This window comes from Gopherus evgoodei, chromosome 3, assembly GCF_007399415.2.
Source record: "Gopherus evgoodei ecotype Sinaloan lineage chromosome 3, rGopEvg1_v1.p, whole genome shotgun sequence".
NCBI classification, from domain to species: Eukaryota; Metazoa; Chordata; order Testudines; family Testudinidae; genus Gopherus; species Gopherus evgoodei.
The window spans coordinates 51195056-51218333 of record NC_044324.1 but is presented as its reverse complement, the minus strand read 5'-3'; the positions used below and the strand labels follow the sequence as shown (position 1 = coordinate 51218333).

Here is a 23278-nt window from a genome sequence, read left to right as displayed (position 1 = left end):
TGCCATCATATGCCAGCAATGCCCCTCTGCTATATACATCAGCCAAACTGGACAGTCTCTATGGAAAAGGATAAATGGACACAAATCAGATATTAGGAATGGCAATATACAAAAACCTGTAGGAGAACACTTCAACCTCCCTGGCCTCACAATAGCAAATCTTAAGGTGGCCATACTGCAGCAAAAACACTTCAGGACCAGACTTCAAAGAGAAACTGCTGAGCTTCAGTTCATCTGCAAATTTGACACCATCTGCTCAGGATTAAACAAAGACTGTGAATGGCTTGCCAACTACAAAACCAGTTTCTCCTCCCTTGGTTTTCACACCTCAACTGCAAGAACAGGGCCTCATCCTCCCTTATTGAACTAACCTCGTTATCTCTAGCTTGCTTCTTGCTAGCATATATATACCTGCCCCATGAAATTTCCACTACATGCATCCGACAAAGTGGGTATTCACCCACGAAAGCTCATGCTCCAAAACGTCTGTTCGTCTATAAGATGCCACAGGATTCTTTGCTGCTTTTAAAAATAGAGGGTTTTTTTTTTTCTGTCAGTTTTAGCATCCTCTGGAAAACATTGGGGGTCTCACATAGCCCGTATATTTTAAGAATTGAATACTGATTAAGTGACATAATTACCAGTAAACTCAGTATCAGTTGAGTGACTAAAGCCTTAAATGACTTAGAAAAAGAGATCTTGTATGAGTAAAATCAGAGAAAGGTCCTTAAGATTTTTCACTTAGTTATTGTTCCAAAACAGAGTAATGGTGAAAAATGGTTTAAAATTGTAATAGTAATAGACAATTAATTGTATTTCAACTTTTTATTGATTGATTATGTATGTTGTTTGTTTTGCTGTTAATCTCCCTACTATGTAACTCTCAATGTTGATAAAATTTAACATGCACGTGTGTATATTTAATGTGTGTGTACTATGGGAAAGTCAAAATGTGCATTCTCTCTTGGGGGCAAAACTGTTCCCAATAAGTTTTGATTACAGAAACATGACTAGCTAAAATATTACATTTAGTATAAATCCTATAAAATTTCTAAATTCTCTTTTTATTTAAATAGCTATCACATGTGGCCCACCTCCTCAAGTCCTCCATGGAAAAGTGGAAGGATCAGATTATCGTTGGGGGTCCAGTATAAGTTACAATTGTGAAGAGGGCTATCAGTTATCCAATGCAGCTATTCTTTCATGTGAAGGACGCGGTGTATGGAGGGGAGATATCCCACAGTGTCTGCGTAAGTATGAAGATAATGGTGTGTGGCTGAACCACCTCAAGCTTCAATCGCCTCATTTCTCACAAGCTAAATAGGGTCAGACTCATTCAGAATGAGACAGGAACTTCCTAAACACAAACAAAGCAACCAACCCTGGGAACTGAAATTGGGTGGTGCTATTTATTTGTCAAATGAAGTTCTTCCCTGACTCAGTGCTGAATCAGTGCCAGAGGATGGAAGCACTGGAGCAGTGTACTGCTGTATGTGCAATTTTTTTCCAGATAAAATGTAAAATAGAAGTCCCTGACCACTGTGGCTATTCAAGACCTTCATCTCTGAACAAACTCTTTACCAGCTCTCTGCTTGCTACACAGAGATTCGCATTTCCACCATGATCTCTCACGCTCTGCTCAGATTCATATCTCTAGCTCCCTTTCTGTCAACCTTACTCAATGTCCTGCCACCAACTGAAGACAGGCATAGCTAAAATGAACTCCTTATCCGTCTAATCCTAAATCTTCTTTTTCTTTCCCTTTTTCTGTTACCATTGCCAGGTTCATCATTAAGCTCTCCAATCCTTAAACTCATAGTCTTAGTATATTTTTTGATTCCTCTCTGCCCCTTTCTGTCTTTCTCTCTCTCTTCCCATTCCCCCAACTGAGAAACCATCTTTAAATCCTGCTCATTTTTCCTCTCCAAATTTTGTCCATTTTTCTACATTCCCAGGACCTGAACTCTTGTCTATTAAATGCTAAAATTGGGCTACTCTGAGAACAAGATGATCGCGGTATTTTCAAACTTGGTTTCTAAAGTTAGTCATCTACATCCATATTCAGGCACCTAAATAAAGGGGCCTATTTTGTGAGTGCAGTCTTGTGCCCGCAGTTACTAGCAATGAGGGAAAATAATTGTGAGCACAAATGTTACCATTTGTACATCTATGTACCTGATCTGTGAGCATAATCACATGGTAGAACACTTGCACTCAAATTTAGCAATTACTAGTGTCTGCTAGCTTGTGCCTTCAGAAATGAATGCCACTTTTAAACATTAGGCCAGTATGTTCAGTTCTTCAAATACCCTTTTTGCTTTCTTTTTCTTCAATAGCTGTATTTTGTGGAGATCCTGGTACTCCAGCTGAAGGGCGTCTTAATGGGAAAAGTTTCACTTACAGATCTGAAGTCTCCTTTCAGTGCCGACCCCCTTTTATACTGATAGGATCTTCAAGAAGAGTCTGTCAAGCAGACAGCGTTTGGAGTGGAATTCAACCAACATGTATTGGTAATAATTTCCATAATCTCTGCTGTTTATTAGTCAGAGTATTGTAGATAATCTGTTATCAAGATCAAGCCCCAAATCAAAATGTTTGGTTGGGATTTGTGAAAATGGTTTATCAAACTATACAGATTAAAAGATCACGTGTATCTAACACTGGATGGGCTTGATCTTTTGAGTTCTGAGTACTTTCTGTAATCTTCTGAGTGCTCTCAACCTCCTATTGATTGCAGTGAGACTTATGAACTTGGAGGGTAGGATCAAATCTGCCACTGACTTCAGGATTTGGCCCAATGCAAATAGAGATTTTTTTTTCTGTGATTTTGGTGAGAGGATGAAGAAATGTCTCTGCTGTTTTCTAAACAAACATACTCAAATTTAGAATTAAATGATCACAGTGATGGTTTTCCTTGAGGCAGAGGGGATTGGCTCATTTCAAATGGTTATGTTGTGGACATTGGGTAAGACTGGGGGCAAGAAAGCTTATTGAAAACACCCTTCTCTAGTCAGCTAATGAGGAGCCATTAGCACTAAATTCAAATATGTACTCTGAAAATATTCAAATGTCTTAATCCAGACTATGTCTAGTACTCCGCTGCTGTGGGCAATATGAATATATCATATTTGCATTCAGAAGTGAAGAATGTGAGTTATAGGAAAATTACATATGAGCCTTAAAATGAAGGCATAAGCCTTGCAAATGCCTGGAAGTCAACTTCCAGTAAATTTTATATTTTCTACAATAAGTGATATATAAATACATTGAATATCTTTCCTCAAAAAGATCTGGTTTACTTCAAGAAGCCCCAATTTTACACCCTCAGTCACATCACGACTTTTCTACTATTATAATAATAAACATTTAATATTAGATCTTCTGCAGTCTTTGAAAATATAATTGTGGGAAGAAGAAAGGTGTCAGTAATTTAAAGGTGATTTTTACCTATAAAATCAGATGGTTGAAAAAAATTATAACAAAACTAATCTCCTACAGGTACAAATTTCCTCAAAGATGGCAATGTTTACCACATCTTGACACTGCTTATTTTGTTATAAGAGCTATGTGCTATCATAGCTATGGGCTATCTAATTGTATCTTTTTTTCAAGAGGTTGGTTTCTGTTGGTGATGCACTTTAAAAAAAAAAAAAGACTGATCGGTTTCATTTTTCCATTAGCAGCTGTCCAGTCTAACTGATGATGAAGTTCAAAGTCCCTTGATTGTTCAAGTACTACATGTTTTTTAAAATGTTATGTGTTAGGTTCCCATCAATCTGAGTTCTCAGCCATCAAAATTTTCTTTTATAAATTAGTGCATTATATATTCTAGTGATAGGATGATGAAAGTGACTGACTAGCATTGAAATTGGATATCAGGCTAGAAAGAAATGATATATCACACCACTGGATTATCAGATTACAATTACAGAACCTTAGAAATTGTTACAGATGAAATGTAGGCCAAAATCCTGAACTGCAATGTGGCCACTTGATATTTCAGTGCAGGGGCGGCTCTTGACATTCCACCGCCCCAAGCAGGGCGGCATGCCGCGGGGGGCACTCTGCTAGTCGCCGAGAGGTCCACCGAGCCACCTGCCGCCCTCCCGGCGACTGGCAGAGCACCCCCTGCGGCATGCCGCCCCAAGAACGCGCTTGGCTTGCTGGGGCCTGGAGCCGCCCCTGTTTCAGTGCCAGGACAAAACCAGAATAGCCAGTCATGGTAGAATCACCCCAATATAGTGGGAGTTTCTGGTGGTGTACGCCATCCTATCAGCTCCTATGCTACCCCCTTTCCATCCTGACCACCTAATAGGCATGACTGGGCTTCCTGATAATCTTCCTAAACTGTCATGTCCATCTCTAGGGAATGTTGGCAGCGGGTGTAACCAGACCAGTGGACAGCTAGCACAGGATTTAGGGGAACTAGACATCCACACTTTTTCTAAGATGTACTTAACTCTTCAACCATAGCTGAGTTTCTGGGCCTCTTTTAAAGCATGTGCCTTCATGGTCACAAAAAAGAGGTTCTGGCAAATAATTTTATGATTAAACAGTGTTGGTTTTCAGAAATATGGTTTCTGGAATATGGAACTCTGTGGTTCCTAGGAAAAGAACACTAGGAGGGAAAGGTTCCTCTCAATGTTACATCTGCGTTATGCATAATGCTTTTGGCTGACACAGTATGCTGTATATCTCACAAGAGTCAAAGGGGTCAGTTGTATAAAAAAAAATCCCAGTACTGAAATCTCTATGCTGTCAAAACTATAATCATGAATTACTTGTAAACATAATGAAAGGCAAACAAAATACTGTAATTTTGTGTGGATTTAATTTATCTTTGAAAATTTAAACTGAAATAACATCTCTTGTGTTTTCCATTTTAAAATTTAGATCCAGCCCATAACACTTGCACAGATCCTGGTACTCCACCTTATGGAATACAGAACAATTCTAGGGGTTATGAGGTAAGAAGCCTTTTTATTTACCAATATACTGAAATTGGAATGCATTTAATATTAGTGTATGTTAAATTATTTTAGCTTTAAATGTTTAAAATAATGTTTATCACTTTCAAATTTCTTTTTTACTAAAACCTCAGGCTTCCTCTTCAGTTATTGTTTTAATATGGAGTTTTAGGAAAGAACCGACAATTTTTAGAATTTATCATGTCGTAAGTTTTTAGTAGAATTCCCTACTGAAATAAGTGAGGAGTTTTGCGTAAAAATTAATGACATGGTATAGACCTTTGGGTGGACAAGAATTATATTGCACATGCAGTGTTTTAGCTATATCCCTACAAGGTTTTTTGATTTTTTTCCCCCTCAGATTAAATTGTTTTGTTCTATACTAGTAGCTGTTACGTACTTTAACAAACTGTGAGTAAATAACTGATATACTAAGATCCTGATCAAAAGGCTATTCAAGTCACTGGATACAGTGACCAGAAATCCAGATAAAATTGAGACTGTCCCAATATAGAGTAGTTTGTCCGGCATCCCGACCGAAGCATGGTTGGGATGCCATTTGTCCCGATATTTTGTTTCAGGCGTGGCGGCCTGGTTTTTTTTTTGTTTTTTATTTATTTATTTATTTTCTGCTTAGGCAGTGGTGAGAGGCAGAGGGAGTGCCTTTTCAATTGTTATACACCTGGCATATCCGTGTCTTTGACGGGCTGGTCCTTCAGTTGCGGATGGTCTTTGGCAGCATTTCGGCGGCAGGTACTTCTTTCTTTGGCGGCAAGATTTATTACCTGCTGCCAAAATGCTGCCGAAGATCTGGACACGGTGAGTATAACAATTGAAAAGGTGCTCCCCCTGCTACAGTCCCAATATTTTGAAGTTATCTTCTGGTCACCCTATCACTGGAAAAAGTCCCATTGACTTCTCAGGGCTTTGTTCAGACCCTGCCATGTGCCATCAAGTAGATTAATTCAATTATGAAATCATATTGAATTCCATGCACAAACACAGAAGCTCACGTTAGTCTGCATGATGATCAAAATTCTCTTTGATGATTGTCATCCTTATAATGCCTCAATTCTGCATGAAATATTAGTTTATTAATCATCTGTCATGAAAGAAATTGAGAAAATATAACAAAAGTACATAACTGCCATATTGAGTCATTGTCATTCAACGTTCGGACTGATGAGAATTATTTAGGATTCTCTCAGAATATAAATTGTTAGTGAAATTTTACTTTGGAATTTGTTTACTATAGTGAATACAGTAACTGTCTTTCAGTTAATCTCTGCTGTCCCTAAATTTCCCTGCCTATTTCTATCAACTCCTGGACGTATGATTTCTCTCCAGTCAGTTATCTCTTGAGCTTTCTTAGCCTGCACTTCTCCTATAACTATAGCCTTTCTGAACGTCTTGATTAAATTGCATCCCTTTTATCTCATACATCCACCTGTATCACCAGTTACCATTAATATATGGATCATAATTGCACCAACTCACATTCTATCACTGATTTCTCCAGAACATATAGTTTCTTTCTTCATTTACTATTGAAGGCACTGGTAACTCTTAATGCCTATTTTGGTCTTAGGTTGGTCAGGGTTTCATTTCTAGATATAACTACTTGTAGTAATAGAGCCTTGACATCATAAATGCTTGCATCACTATGTCAGGTCAGTCTGTTAGGATGGAATGCAGTTTTTGGATGCTACTGATGGAAGGGGACATATTTTGCAGCTGTGATTATTTGAGTATCCAGTTTCAGTGAAGTACTCAATAGGACACCACTGCTGGGAATCAGCTTTTAACAATCTGTAGGTAGATGACCTCATTAGAGAAAGATGTTCTTTGAGGTGTTTATCTGTGCCTACCAGCATCATCTCTGACTTATCTGAGTTCATTTTCAGTTAGCTGTATTTCATGCCCTGCTATACAAATGCATACACACCTCCAACCCTTTCTTAGCAGAGCAATATGAAGAGTAAATTACTTTATTCCTTCTGAAGATTGAAAAAAGATACATAACTCTATTACTGGCTTGAGCGTAGACATGCCATTTTTCCTTTACCTATTTAAATCTCTTCTAGATTGACACTTCCTGTTGTGAAATTCCAATTTACGGTGAAACTCTTACTGGTATTCACTCGTATCATAATTGACAATATTTTTACAAAAAAGCAAGAGCGCATAAGAGTCAGAAGAGCTACATTCTGTTCTAGACTCTACCACACTCTCTTTGCATGTCTTTGGACCTGTCTCTGAGATGGAAATTTTCAGACATAGGTGCAAAAAACTTAGGGAAGAAAATCCATACCAGTAATTAGACGTTTAACAAAAGTGTCCTAATTTTCAGACCCACTTCAGATAGAATTGGATTGTAGATGCTGTGCACCTACTAGGATCATCAGGCCACCTCTCTTTAGAAGTCTAAATATAGATTTTGTTAGGCACCAACATTTGAAAATATTGGGTTTAGCTTTGCTTGCCTCTGTTCCCAGTATATACACTTACTTTGATAATACTTATATTCCTCTGTAATGTCCATTGAGATCTTCAGACGAAAGGTACTATAACTTGGCAGTATATTATTTTATTTTATATTAAATATTATTCACTTGCATGCTACATATTAATATCCATTTTTACTTATCTATATTGTTATAATCTACATCTCTTCCCTTTCTCCTTCATTAAATCTATCACCAATTCATCTCCTCTCTCAGCAAAAGCACTTCCTCAATGAGCAGTTCTCCATCCTCAGTTGTCCTGACCTCCTTCCTATCTCTTGGCCCTTTTTATCAGTACTATCATCAAATCCACCTATTCTAGATTTTTCCCTGTAATCTCCTTCTGCCATTTCCATTCTGTCATTTGTCACCAGCAAGCAAATAATATGTGTTTTAATATATAGCCAAATGTACATGTGTACATCTAGGAACAGAATTAGGCTATCCTGGGAAACAGTGACTCTGAAAAAGATTGGGGGGTCATGGGAGGTAATCAGCTGAACTTGAGCTCCCAGTGGGATGCTATGGCCAAAATGACTAATGTAAGGCTGTATTAACAGGGGAATCTCAAGTAGGAACAGAGTAGTTGTTTTAGATTGACACTTTCTGTTATGAATTTGGAATGGTGCAACTGCTGTTGGAATACTGTATAGTTCTGGTATCCACAGTTCAAGGAGCATGTTGATAAATTGAAGAAGTTTCAGAGAAGAGCCACAAAAATTATTAAAGCATTGGAAAGCCTATTGTATAGTGATAGATTCAAGGAGCTTAATCTGTTTAGCATGACAAACAGAAGGTTAAAGGGAGACTTGATTAAGGTCTGTGAGAACCTACATGGGGAACAGAAATATGATAATGGGCTCTTCAGTCTGGCAGACAAAAGTATAATAAAATCCAATGAAGATAGACCAGTGGTGGGCAACCTGAGACCCATCAGGGTAATCCGCTCATGGGCCACAAGACTGTTTACATTGGCACAGCTGCCCGCAGATCCCAGTGGTCATGGTACATCGTTCCCAGCAAATGGGAGCTGCAGGAAGCAGCAGCCAGCATGTCCCTGCAGCCTGCGCTGCTTCCCGCAGCTCCCATTGGCCAGAAATGGCGAAAAATGGACACTGAGATCTGTGGGCAGCTGTGCCGAAGTAAACAAACTGTCTCATGGCCTGCCAGTGGATTACTCTGAAGGGCCGTAAATTGCCTGCCACTGAGTTAGACCAATTCAGCCTGCAAGTAAGTTGCATATTTTTAACAATGAGGTTAATCAACTATTGTAAACCATACCAAGGATTCTGATAGATGCTTCCTCACTGGCCATTTTAAAATCAAGATTTGATCTTTTTTTCCTAAAAGATATGCTGTAGTTAAAACAAAACTAATTCAAAGAAGTCCTATAGCGTGTGGTATGAAGGAGAAAACAGAGAATCACAATAGTCCCTATTGGCCTCAGAACATATGAATCTATGAAATTCCTATCCCATTTCCTTTGTTTTCTTTCCTCAAAAGAATTGTAAAGAAAGTGGTATTTTCTCACCTTTATGACCACTTTGCTTAGAACTGCCTTCTTCACTTACAGTCAAGTGTTCTACTCTTTCTAATAGATATTTTATCCCTTACTGTTTTCTCATCCCACTTAATCACAGTACATCTTTCAATCCTGTCATTCATCACTCTGCTTCTTGAGCATCTGAAGCAGAATTTAGGTAGAACATAGTCACAAATGTAGCATAAACAATTATGCCCATAATTTTCTGTATGAATTTAACTGCAGGTGCAACTGCAAGAGATCTTTTACCATTGCACAGGATAGAATTTGTATTTTCCTGTTTTCTTTTTAAACAACTGGCATACTAATACATATAGTGACAAAAAAATCTTTAAAAACAGGTTTTCTAGTTATGGTGAGTCAAATATAGTGCAATGTGTAGCGATACCATTTTGGTCATTTGTCACACATTTTAGTTGCTTCTGTCACACATTGGTAGACTAGAAAGTTGAGAGTGTATATAGTGTAGTTCCTTTTCGTGTGTCCAGTCTGATCCACTTTTTTCCACTTATCCTTGTCACGTAAATTCAGTTTTACCATCATGGATGAGACTTTGATTGCATAAGGAAAAAGCTAAATCTGTAAACTGCAAACTGATGATATATGGAAGAATTTTTTTTTTAATCTCCCTAGCAGCATATCACTATGCTGTCAACTGGTTACAAATGCTGGTTTCCTGTTTTCTCTTATATTCTACTTTTGATCCTGCAGGTTGGAAGCACAGTCTTTTTCAGATGTAGGAAGGGTTATCATATTCAAGGCTCTACTACTAGATCTTGTCTTGCAAACTTAACTTGGAGTGGTATACAGTCTGAATGCATTCGTAAGTCCTTATTTTTTCTTTAAAATTTACATGTGATATAGTCTTTGACAGGGAAAAAATCAGTACACTTTTTAATCTCATGTAGTAAATATGCAACATACTCCCCACTGTCTCAAAGTCAGAGTTTGCCAACAGAGACTATGTAGTTTACTATTCTAAATGTAGCAGTACATTTCTGTGTGTCAGGTGCCATGGTGTGATGACTGTTGACAAATGGTATCTTTATAACTGTGCTCACTGTCACCGTATCAGCTCTATTGGGCTAAATTCTGCTTTCAGTGACACCAGAGCAAATTTGTGATAACTCTAGTAGAGTTAATATAGGTTTTTTATGTTTATGTTGGTGTCATTGAGAACAGAATATGGCACACTGTATGTGTAGGAACATTTTGTTGGCTAGTCTTTTGTGAGCCATGAAGTATGACTCATCACTCCACAGCTTTTCTGGACTCCAAGTGGGAAGCTGCCAGGGCTGGCTCCAGGCCACAGCGTGCCAAGCACGTGCTTGGGGCAGCACACCGCAGGGGGCGCTCTGCCTGTTGCCGGGAGGGCCACAGGCATGCCTGTGGAGGGTCCGCTGGTCCCGCGGCTTCAGTAGACCTGCCGCAGGCGTTTCTGCAGACGGTCTGCTGGTCCCACGGCTCCGGTGGACCTCCCACAGACACGCCTGCAGCAGCTCCACCGGAGCCGCAGGGCCATCGGACCCTCCACAGGAACACCTGTGGGAGGTCCACTGGAGCCGCGGGACCGGCGAGCAGCAGAGCACCCCCCGCAGCGTGCCACCATGCTTGGGGCGGCGAAATTGCTTGGGGCGGCGAAATTGCTAGAGCCGGCCCTGGAAGCTGGAAGATCAATATATGTGGATTTCTGTGATCGTTGGAGTATATCAGTGAACTGCTCCAATAAAATACACTGATCTAAAATAAAAATAATATCTTAGAGCAGTGACTCTCAACTTTTCCAGACTGTTGTACCTTTTCAGGAGTTTGAGTTGTCTTGTTTACCCCACAAGGTTCACTTCACTTAAAAACTAATTGCTTACAAAATCAGACATAAAAATACAAAAGTGTCACAGCACACCATTATTGAAAAATTTCTTACTCTAATTTTTACCATATAATTATAAAAAAAATCAATTGGAATATAAATATTGTGCTTAAATTTCAGTGGGTAATATATAGAGCAGTTAAGGTACCTCCTGGAAGACCTCTGCTTACCTGCAGGGATACATGTACTCCTGGTCGAGAACCACTGGTTTCGAATGACCTTAGATTCGAATCCCATTTCAGATTAATTTTGAGATGTTTTAAATGGACAAATGGAGCAGAAAGATTGAGATGTCTATTGCAACTTTTTCTGTTATACCCAGTGAAGTATGATAAAACCTTTCTATGGAACTTTTATTTCATTTGATGTTTATAATGATTTTATTTAGCACAATAATCACGGTAATTTTCAAGGTTGTTTCAGACACTGAATTTATGTGATGCTTGAAGCTATGACAGTACAACAATACAATACTGATCACCGAATAATTTGCAATGGCACGTACCTTGTCTTATCTTCCTTTTAACTCTTTTTCTCTTATGTCTTAATAATGGATCTTCAGTGTACTGTGTAGAAATAGATGATATTAGTAGGAATCATTATTTCCAACTTCCCACAACACAACAATAAATCACAAAATCTCAATGTTACTTTTGCTCAAAATATAAAAATTGCTTGCCATTTTTTAAATGGTAGAAAGTTTACTAAGTGAAAATGAATGGATTGGCATGTGTTTGTTCTAAATTCTGTAAAAAGATACTGTGTACAACTGTTTGCTAACTCTAAAAACCCCTTTCAGCTCATGCTTGCAGACAGCCAGAGACACCAGCGCATGTAGATGTGAAAGCGATAGATCTTCCTACTTTAGGTTACACTTTGGTGTATACCTGTCAGCCAGGATTTTTTCTTGCTGGTGGATCAGAGCACCGGACATGTAAACCAGATATGAAATGGACAGGAAAGCCACCTATTTGTAAAAGTAAGTTGTTGATCAAGTGATATATCACACTCTACAGAAATCAGACTCATTTTTTTCTCCAGTATAATTCTATTGATTTTAGAATGTATACCAGGGTTGAATTTGGACCAATTAATATTACAATAAAACAAACTGTCATAATAGTGTTCAGATTATGACATAAACTGAGCAAACCAATTCATTCAAAGTGAATGTACCGTCCTGAACTCACTGAGGAAAAAAGTATACCTACAGATAATAAAAAAAAAAAGTTCAACCAAAAGACCACAGTTTGTTCAAGACAAGCTGTCACTTTTAACTGTGCATTTTCTTTCTTATCAGTTTGTGTCAAATCTTGTTCTTTAAATATTTTTTCAGTGCTTAATGTACAATATTTGTAGGCTTTTAACTTTTTTTTAAAGTTCTATCATAGCAGACTGGCTTCTGAAATCATGCAGGTATGTTGGCTATATTAAATGCATTTTTTTTTAATCCATGGAGGATGTGTTTCCTTTGAAATAAAAACAAACAATAAAACTCACTGAAACTGAAAATAAGCCATTGGGCCAAATTCTGCTCTGAATTACATAAGTGTAAATCTGATATAATTCCACTGGCATACTCTGGATACAGAATTCTGAAAGCAAAATTTGGTCCTTATGTTTAAACTGATTGTGGTTTGTAAATCTCATTCTCGGCACCATTTAAACTTCTAACAGTTTTAATTAACAAAAAACAAGAAAATCCAGACTATGTACTTTGGGCTAGCTGCCTGTAACATTTTGTTTGATGCAACTTACAACTGTAGAAAAGAACTAAAAATGTGCTTAATATACATAGACCTTTTTGGTTTGCTACTAGACTTGAGTGTGATGTTCTTTTAAACACTGCTACCAAGAACTGTGACCTAGACATAAAGCTCTTTGTATTCCATTACCAGTTCCCTGCAAAGTAATTTTTAAGGGTGCTATATATCACTAGTTTGATGAAAAGTTGATTGAGCAATATTTTTAAAGTGTAGCCTTTCAAATGAAGCGTAAGATTTTTTCCCCAAAAATATTTAAAAAGCTGTCCAGTAGTGTTCATATGTGCATGCTAGCTAACAACCAACTAGTTTGAATTGACATATAGCTGTTATAGGGTACAGTTCACCCCTGTGCAAAGAGTTCACACAAAGTATACCACTTATATGTTACTCAAATCTTCAAAATAAGACATAAGTAATGCATAGGACTTTTGAGAGCTCTTTTGCACAGGGGTGAATTTCACACCGTATGCCGGTGAAGAAAAAGAGTACACAACAGAATAATCTATCTGCCTGACTTTTGTATTTTTCAGGCACCTAAAAATATGGGGCTGGAACTGTCATATCCATAGCATTATTCAGTAGTAGTATTTGTTTAATTTTGATGTAATAAGTTATTATTCTTGCACAGATACATAATTCATCCTCACTATAAGGCTCTCTCTTATAACACTGGGACTGATATAAAACCATAAACTTTAGGCCTGAATATATTAAATACTTACCTCTGTAGTCAACTAATTTACCACAATAAAAGTGCTGGTTTCCAAGGCTTTTTTTCCCCCAATGAATGTGTGGGAGTGTATGGGTTTGAATCTGTAATATGTTCTAGTTATTTTAACTTTAGTTATTTCTGCTGCAAATATAGGAGGGATAATTGCTTTAATCAAGCATTATGTTTTAGCATTCTATAGAAAAATAAATATGTTCATAAAAATGATAATTTGTTTTTTTACTTGTAGGTAAAGGAGTGAGAGAAGTTAATGAAACAATAACTAAAACTCCAGGTTTGTATACCAGAACAGTTTTAGATCTAAATAAACTAAATTGATTTGCACCTTAGTATGTTTTGGGTAGTAAAACTATTTCTAACAGTTAACTTAATTATTCCATTACTCATCACAAAGGAAGACAAATGTCCTGGATATTCATAAGAATAACTGGCATGTAAAGCCTACTCTCTGAAATTTTTTCCATAGTAACATCATTTTTATATAGTGATTTCTCATACAACACCAGCTTTTGGAACATTGTACAAAGGCGTTGTTAAATCAAAAGGATAATAGAGTATAAGGTAGACAGGAAGCAAGGAAAGTTAGTTTTATATTAGTGTGTTCTAATGGAGAGCCTTATCATGAGGATAGAATGTAATTATATAAGGTTAGGTTTGGTCAAAAATCCATCTGGCTTTCACATTATGAAAGCTCTGGCAAGCCAAAAAAAAAAAATTACATTTTAGAACTTAGGTTGCCCTCCATGCCACAGAAGTTGGATGGATCTTGAACTGAATTTTACCTACATTTGATTATATGCTTCTGCCAGAAATATAAAATATACATCTTTGGAGAAATTTTGGTACTCTACACTTTTCATATTCAAGCATTTTCACTGACCTACTGGATATGTTAGACTTAATTTTTTTGTGGTCTCTTTTTATATAGACAGAAACAACAATGAGTCCTTGTGGCACCTTAGAGACTAACAAATGTATTTGAGCATAAGCTTTCATGGATGTAAAAATAACTTTTATAACTTTTATAAAATATAAAATAATTTTTTTCCCTCCCTTGGTATCGTGCTGTTAATTGAATTGTCTCATTAGGCTGACCTCACACTTGGTAAAGCAACTCCCATCCTTTCATGTATTTATACCTGCTCCTGTATTTTCCGCTCCATGCATCTGATGAAGTGGATTCTAGTCCACGAAAGCTTATGCCCAAATAAATTTGTTAGTCTCTAAGGTGCCACAAGGACTTCTCATTGTTTTTGTTGATACAGACTAACACAGTTACCACTCTGAAACCGATATAAACAGAGTTTTTCAACAAACAATTGAGCAAAGGCCTGCCCAGAATAATAGGGCACCGCAGGAGCTGCTCCCAAGTTGTAATCTTTGGCCTTGCTGCTGAGATTGCTAACAGGAGTGTCAATTGAGATCATATATGAGTTCATTTCACCAGTTTTTACAGTAATTACAATAGTGTACAGTGGACTGTGCATTCATGCTAATTAATAAACAACCTTAGTTTGCTGGAGGCTCTTGGCTCCCCCACTGCACAGCTAAGGGATGCATTAATCAGCTACTGCATGGTCTATTGTGTTTCATTGTCTAATTAAAATACAGCTAAAGTTCACTCAGAGGCTGTGTCTCGAACTATATTCACCAAGCAGTGCATTAATATCATTAATACAGACCGCCTCGTGTCATTTATAGTCATTTAAGTAACTATTTTAAAAATTCATTTTTATAAAATGAAAGATTATGATTATTGTATGTCACTAATTATAATACTCAATTCACAGTAAACGACAGTAATAAATAGGTGGAAAAAGTTTTAAGATATATTTCACTAACTGCAGCAGAAAGTCTTGTGGCACCTTATCGACTAACAGACTTATTGGAACATGAGCTTTCATGGGTGAATACCCACTTCATCAGATGCATGTAGTGGAAATTTCCAGAGGCAGGACCAGACTTCAAAAAGAAACTGCTGATCTTCATTTCATCTGCAAATTTGACACCACCAGCTCAGGATTAAACAAAGTCTGTGAATGGCTAGCCAACTACAAAAGCAGTTTCTCCTCCCTTGGTGTTCATACCTCAACCGCTAGAAGAGGGCCACATCCTCCCTGATTGAACTAACCTTGTTATCTCCAGCCTGAATCTTGCTTGCATATTTATACCTGCCTCTGGAAATTTCCACTACATGCATCTGACAAAGTGGGTATTCACCCATGAAAGCTCATGCTCCAATACGTCTGTTAGTCTATAAGGTGCCACAGGACTCGTTGCTGCTTATACAGATCCAGACTAACATGGCTACCCCTCTGATACATTTCACTAACGGTTACTTTTAATTATAATTTTAAAACTTTTGAATTGTGTCATGAATATGAGCTCTGCATATGGTTTTTGGGTTTCCTTTCTGCCTCAGTACCTCTCCACTTAATGTTCTGTAAAGTTTCATTTGCAACTATATTAATTTTAAATATGGTGTAACTAATACCGCTGAATTTGGAGCCTGTTTATCATAGTGGGTTAGTTCACTAACCTCCCATCTTTGGAGACCTGATTTTAAATCATAGAATAGAATCATAGAATATTAGCGTTGGAGGAGATCTCAGGAGGTCATCTAGTCCAATCACCTGCTCAAAGCAGGACCAACACCAACTAAATAATCCCAGCCAGGGGTTTTGTCAAGCCAGGCCTTAAAAACCTCTAAGGATGGAGATTCCACCACCTCCTTAGGTAACTCATTCCAGTGCTTCACCACCCTCCTAGTGAAATAATGTTTCCCAATATCCAGCCTCAACCTTCCCCCACAGCAGAGCTCCATCCTCTTTGGAACCCCCTTAAGGTAGTTGAAGACTGCTATCAAATTCCCCCTCACTCTTCTCTTCTCTTCTGCAGACTAAATAACCCCAGTTGCCTCTCCTCATAAGTCACGTGCATCAGCCCCCTAATAATTTTTGTTGTGCTCCACTGGACTCTCTCCAATTTGTCCACATGCCTTCTGCAGTGGGAGGACCAAAACTGGATGCTATACTCCAGGTGTGGCCTCACCAGTGCCGAATAGAGGGGAATAATCACTTTCCTCGATCTGCTAGCAATGCTGCTACTAATACAGCCCAATATACCATTGGCCTTCTTGGCAACGAGGGCACACTGCTGACTCATATACAGCTTCTTGTCCACTGTAATCCCCAGGTCCTTTTCTTCAGAACGGCTGCTTAGCCAGTCGGTCCCCAGGCTGTAGCAGTTCATGGGATTCTTCTTTCCTGAGTGCATGACTGCACTTGTCCTTGTTGAACCTCATCAGATTTCTTTTGGACAATTCCTCCAATTTGTCTGGGTCACTCTAGACCCTACGCCTACCCTCCAGTGTATCTACCTCTCCCCCCCAGCTTAGTATCATCTGCGAATTTGCTGAGGGTGCAATCCATCCCATCATCCAGATCATTAATAAAGATGTTGAACAAAACTGGTCCCAGGACTGACCGCTGGGGCACTCTGCTTGATACTGGCTGCCAACTAGACATCGAGCTGTTGATCACTACCCATTGAGCCTGTCGAGGTTTTTCCCACACTTTGAACTTTAGAGTACAAATGTGGGGACCTGCATGAACACTTCTAAGCTTAATTGCTAGCTTAGATCTGGTAACACTGCCACCAGCCAGAAAATCAGTGTCTGACGCACTCCCTGTCCCCCCAGCAACTTTCCCCTCCCTGGGTTGCCTTGAGAGGCTTCACCAATTCCCTGGTGAACACAGATCCAAATCCCTTGGATCTTAAAACAAGGAGGAATTAACCATCCCCCCTCCTTTTCCCCCACCAATCCCTAGTGAGTCCAGACCCAATCCCCTTGGATCTTAAGACAAGGAAAAATCAATCAGGTTCTTAAAAAAGAAAGCTTTTAATTAAAGAAAGAAAAGGTAAAAATCATCTCTGTAAAATCAGGATGGAAAATACTTTACAGGGTACTCAGATTCATATAGCCCAGAGGAAACCCCCTCTAGCCTTAGATTCAAAGTTACAGCAAACAGAGGTAAAAATCCTTCCAGCAAAAAGAAACATTTACAAGTTGAGAAAACAAACATAAGACTAACATGCCTTGCCTGACTGATTACTTACAAGTTTAAAACATGAGAGACTGATTAAAAAGATTTGGAGAGCCTGGATGTATATCTGGTCCCTTTTAGTCCCAAGAGCGAACAACGAACAAAACAAAGAGCACAAACAAAGACTTCCCTCCACCAAGATTTGAAAGTATCTTCTCCCCCTATTGGTCCTCTGGTCAGGTATCAGCCAGGTTTACTGAGCTTCTTCACCCTTTACAGGTAAAAGAGACATTAACCCTTAACTATCTGTTTATGACAGAGCCCGACAATCTAGCCAGCTTTCTATCTGCCTTATAGTCCATTCATCCAATCCATACTTCTTTAACTTACTGGCAAGAATACTGTGGGAGACCTTATCCAAAGCTTTCTTTCCACTGCTTTCCCCATATCCACAGAGATGGTGACCATCTATATGAAGTGGGTTGATTTCCCCCTAGTTCTAGTTTATCCTTGCGATAATAATTAGCATTTATATAGTATTTTAAATCTTCATAGTATTTATAAGTTTTATCTAATTAATCCTTATAATATCCATGTAAAATAAGTTTGAAAAAACAAACACTGGTTTCAGACTTCAGTCATGTTTCTTGCTGCTTTGCACAGCCTTTTCCCAAAGTAGCTAAAAAGATGCTCTAAAGGAGCAGCCATGGATTTACCCTAAGCAGAGCCAGCATAGGTGTCTCTATCCTACCTGCTTCTCTCCCTCACTGCCCTCACATAGCGGATGGGGAGGGCAAAGAGCAGCATGCCATGGGTTGGAAAAGGGAGGGACATAGCACTCCAGCTGATCCTTGCCTAGCTCAGTGATACCTATGAATCATAGAATCATAGCGTTGGAAGGGACCTCAGGAGGTCAGCTAGTTCAACACCCTGCTCAAGCTGCTTTTTGGCCCTTAGCCAACCCAAGATTGGAAGAACAGAAATGTGTGTTATAGTCACCTTCCCCTCCTTTCTCTGCTGAGCTGCACTAAGTGTAAACTGGGTGCAGCTGAAAATTGAGCCCACTATATCATTTTGGATAAAGTGACATACTGTAATTGACAGCTTTGCTCAACAGTAATTGCAAGGGTGTTGAAGCCTAGGACTGAGGTATATTGTCAGGTCTTTCATGGGAATCTTGCACTGAACCTCTCAGTATTATAGCAAACTCATATCAGTACCACTTGCCCTACACTTTCCTGAACTATAAATTCCCTTGTGCATATTTAATAAAAAGAAAAAGCAAATAAAATACTTTTAATACATTTTTAAAGTATCAGGGTTTCTAATCTGCTATCACAGAGAGACACAATTGTGACATACCTACGGAAAGAGAAGTATCCCAGAACAAGAAGTCTAGGAATCCTACCGAAGAATTAATATATTACAGCATGTTGGAACTATAACAAGTTGGGAAAGGGTCAGAGTACCTTGCTGTCATTTTCTCCGAATCACTAATTTAATATAATTAGTATAGTAGTGTGTGTTACATAAATGAGATGGATACACAGATTGTGGCATAGAGATATAGTCAGAGCAGAAACCAGGTGGCCTGAGTTCTATTCTCAGCTCTGCATATCTGGCACATTTTGTGCACTTGCTTCTATTTAGATATTTCTTGCCAATTAGAAAAAGTAACTGTGTCCCTCTGCAGGGCTCTTCTCTGCAGGGGGTACAAGGAGCATGTCCCACTGCACCACTCAGGTGAGGCGTTGGAAAAGCCAATAGCAGCTACAGGGATTTGGAAAGCCATGATGCTCTTCTTTATTCCTGTTTTCATCCCTTCTCTGTTCTCTCTCCCCTTCCTTGACTCCTGGCCCTTTCACTGCCGGGTGGTGGGGAACTGGGGCACATAGCTGTCTGTACATTGTCCTTATCCCAGTTGCTTCATACCAGTTTGACTTCAGCAGGAGTGCAGAAAACGAGAAGCAGCTTGGCTGACTGCAGTTTCTTTACCACATTGTCCTCTGATGATCAGGAGGAGAAACTGCAAGGAAATCCCTGCAGCCCCACTGGATAAATAGCATTCCAAATGGGCAAGGCTGGAGGAATGACAAGACTCTTGAGTATGGGAGTGTCATGTGGATTATATAACAGTGAGCAGCTCTAACTTTGGCACTAACTCACTCTGGTCTTTGCCAAGCCATATGAAACTTGCTTCTGCTCAGCATAGTCCAAAAGGTCCTAACTATCCTCAGATGTCCTTGATTTCAGACTCTGGGAGGAGGCATGCAGAATCTTAAAGGATTAGACCATTCACTCTCTGTGATTCATTATCTCTAAAATAGCAATAAAACTACTTACTAACCTATCCAACAGGAATAATGTGGGGATTTATTAGCTAAAGTGACTCTCTGGTATAGTTTAGGGCCTAATATGAGATTTAGGATTTGCAGAATCTAATATTAATACCATTATTTTCATGCATTTTACAGCTATTTAAAGATAGACTTGATTTCTTTTTGTTTGGATGTAGTGGTTGCTCAGCAAGCTAAATATTGCAGCATTGTTCTAGTATATGAGCAAAATAGTAAGAGTTCAACAATAAAATACATTGGGAAAAAGTGAATAAGATTGTAATATTTTGTTTGTTTTTTGGTATATAAGGCCCCAATCTTGAAATAAGATCTGCATGGGAGGATGCCTGTGATTCCACAGAGTCTTATTTAAGATAGGAGTACTCCTTCTATGCATAGGGTCCCACTCATGAAGATGACATTGCTGGACTGGGGCCTAAGATATTAGAATAATAACTATATTTATATTTTTTCAAAGCATGTTACAGTTAACCTGAGAATTTGTTGCTCATGTTTGTAGAGCTCCCTGAAAGTGAAAAGCATGACGGAAGTGCTAAATATTATTGTTACTCATACTCATTAAGTGCACATTAATACTCAGTATTATTAGGACCGAGATACAAGCAGCAGAGCCAGTTGGTGACTTTTTTTTAGATGATTAATTGCCAGTTCCATGCCATAATAAATTTGAGGAAAGCATTCATATGATTTTATTGGTCTTTATTACATTTTGAAAAGTTAAAATTGTCTAAAGAAATACACAAAACTTAGCTGGTCACTTCAAGAGTTAAACCGGGGAGAATAAAATACTGTACTCTTCCATCAGCAGCATCTGGCTATCTGGTGGACACCATCTGCAGTGTCCCAGTGAATGTGAGATTACAATAGTCTCTTGATCTGCCAGTTGGTTTTTGATGCTATGAGACTGGGATTCTAGCTATTACTTTTTTAAATAGCCTTTTTAAAATCAGCAAAGAGTCCTGTGGCACCTTATAGACTAACAGACGTTTTGGAGCATGAGCTTTCGTGGGTGAATACCCACTTCGTCGGATGCATGAATGAATCATTCATTCTTTGTAATATCCCCTTGAAAGCTTTAAATGAAGTTTCTCTAGTATGGAAGCAGCCCAGAATCACATGGAGTATTTGACATCAGTTCCCATATTCCCTTACCTGGCAGGGTTTTTGCATGCTGCACAGGCAAGAGGAGGATCCCTTCTTTCTCTACCTCATCCTGGCGTCTTAAATCAGACCCCCTCATCTCAAAAGTATTGCCACAGAGTTGTGCCATTGAAGGATGTGCGTAGGAAGAAAATGGGCATGTAGGAAGAGTCTAGGAGAAAATGAGAATCTCAGAGAAATACCTCTTCCACAAAATTAAAATATTTTTCCCTAATGGATTTGTCCTCTTCTGATTTTATTTTATATGTATTTTCTTTTTATTTTCAATTAATGAAGAATACTAAAAGTCACCTCTACCAAGTTGTACACATCTTTGCCAAATATTTAAAATTCAGATTTTAATAACTTAGAAATTCAACAATTTCACTGCTACCAATAGCAGAGAATGGGGTGGGATGGACGGAGTAAAAACAGCCAAGAAAATGAACAAAAATACCCACTTCCCACATATCTCCACTCATTATTCCCTTCCTAGCCTGCTTGGGAGAACAGATTCAGGCTATTTCAGACTGGGGGAAAAGTAAATTCCAAATGCAAAGGACTCTCACCTTGAACTGAAGGAGTTCCAGCTCTAGCATCTCCATCTCTACCAGCAGAGTAGTGTGGCATGGAGAGGAAGCTTGACTCGGAAGTCATTTAGGGCTTTCTTAAAACACCATTTTACACTGCACCTCAAATCCACTAGCATCTAGTGCAGCTCACAGAAGACTGATTGAATGTGCTCATGGGGGAGACAGGACTTCCAGCAGGGCAATCTCTACAATGGGTCCTCTACTCAAGAACTTTCTTTTTTTTTCTCATCTCGAGGAGAAGGTTTGCTGAGGCATTTAGACTGATGAGTTATTATAATGACTTTTATTGTACCACACAAGCATGATATTATGTGAAGCTGTGCAGGAAGTTCATTATATACATTGTCTCCGATACTGTATATCTTTATGTAAAAACACTCAGAACAATGCATGAGTGCTTTAATTTGAAGTTTAATAAATAAGGACAGATGAATAGATTATTTTACTTTACTTTTGATTTGTGGTAATTTATTCCTTTGTTTATTGCTTATTTGTTCAGTTCCTTCAGATGTGTTTTTCATAAATTCATTGTGGAAAGGATTTTATGAGTATCTAGGGAAAAGGCAACCTGCTACTCTAACAGTCGACTGGTTCAATACTACAAGCAGCAAGGTGAATGCCACATTCATTGAATCGTCCAATGTACAACTTAAGGTATCAGGTAATATCTGGTTTGTTGCTTTTTCAATTGTTCCAATTTGTCATATTTTCTGTTGTTGTAAACACTAAATATCAAAATTAGAATCACATCAGTAATATCTTCTAACTGATGATATGGGTCATTTATGCACTATGTAAAATGAAAATCGTGACCAATATATTATCATTAAAAATCCGTTCAGTGTATTTTGCAACAGTAACAATGCTAAATGTAGTGTCCTGCTTAAATTCCAGCTTGGTCAGTTACATTTTGCCCAGTTAAATTCTCCCAGAGTTTCAAATAATGTATCTGTTTCATTTCTTGTCCCAAGCTGTTGTGCAGTGACACTTCGTGCTATTAAACCATTGTCGTGCTAAACTCTGAAGGTGGTTGTATTTCAGTGGTAGGCAAAGTCATCCATACCATATATAGTTTTTGCTGCACTTTAGGATCTGTTAAGATCAAAAGGTCTATAAAGGAAGATATTATTTGTTTATTACTTTTACTTTGTTTTAAAGGAGAGACATCTTGATAACAGCCTTACATAAAATAGGTAGGGTTAATTACAGAGTATAGTAAGTTATGTGTTCCTTTCTGGGATGCTAATTTATGTTCTGATCTAACAGTCTGATCAAATTTATGTTTTAAATGGCCATTTTCAGCTAAGATGGTGCATCTTTCCTGGTCGAGTGTAAAGGGCAGTGTTGCAGCAATCTGCCACATATAAAGGCATCTTTCATTGAAATTGGTGTTTACTATAGTAATACAGTACTTCAGACATCCCAAGGCAAACAAGAACCATTGTGATTATGTAATCTGATCTACTGTATAACAGAGGCCATAGATTTTCCCAAAATAATTCCTAGAGAATAGCTTTTAGAAAAAACGTCCTATTGTGATTTAAAATTGTCAGTGATGGTGAATCCAGTCAGTTGTTCCAATGGTTAATTGCTCTTTCATTAAAAATGTATGCCTTATTTCCAGTCTGTTGGGGTAAAACACATCCAACCAAAAAATGGGCCACATTGTGAAAGATATTTTACAGACACAGAATAGTAGACAGTCCCTTCCCAGAAGTATTTATACTCTAAATAGACAAGACATACTCAGTGTGCAGGAAAC

General features: G+C 38.3%; 1 protein-coding gene across 2 annotated transcripts in view; it reads left to right on the top strand.

Moving 5' to 3' along the window:
- Positions 1–23278, top strand: part of CSMD1 (CUB and Sushi multiple domains 1) — a 2060432-nt gene that overhangs the window by 2017507 nt on the left and 19647 nt on the right. Inside the window, exons 60-66 of one of the 2 annotated variants that reach the window (XM_030555565.1) lie at positions 1077–1250; positions 2337–2510; positions 4894–4967; positions 9726–9837; positions 11684–11863; positions 13610–13654; positions 22016–22177. In XM_030555565.1, coding sequence (XP_030411425.1) covers positions 1077–1250; positions 2337–2510; positions 4894–4967; positions 9726–9837; positions 11684–11863; positions 13610–13654; positions 22016–22177 — 921 coding nt within the window. The remainder of the gene's footprint in view (positions 1–1076; positions 1251–2336; positions 2511–4893; positions 4968–9725; positions 9838–11683; positions 11864–13609; positions 13655–22015; positions 22178–23278) is intronic. The other variant, XM_030555566.1, reaches the window with a different exon arrangement.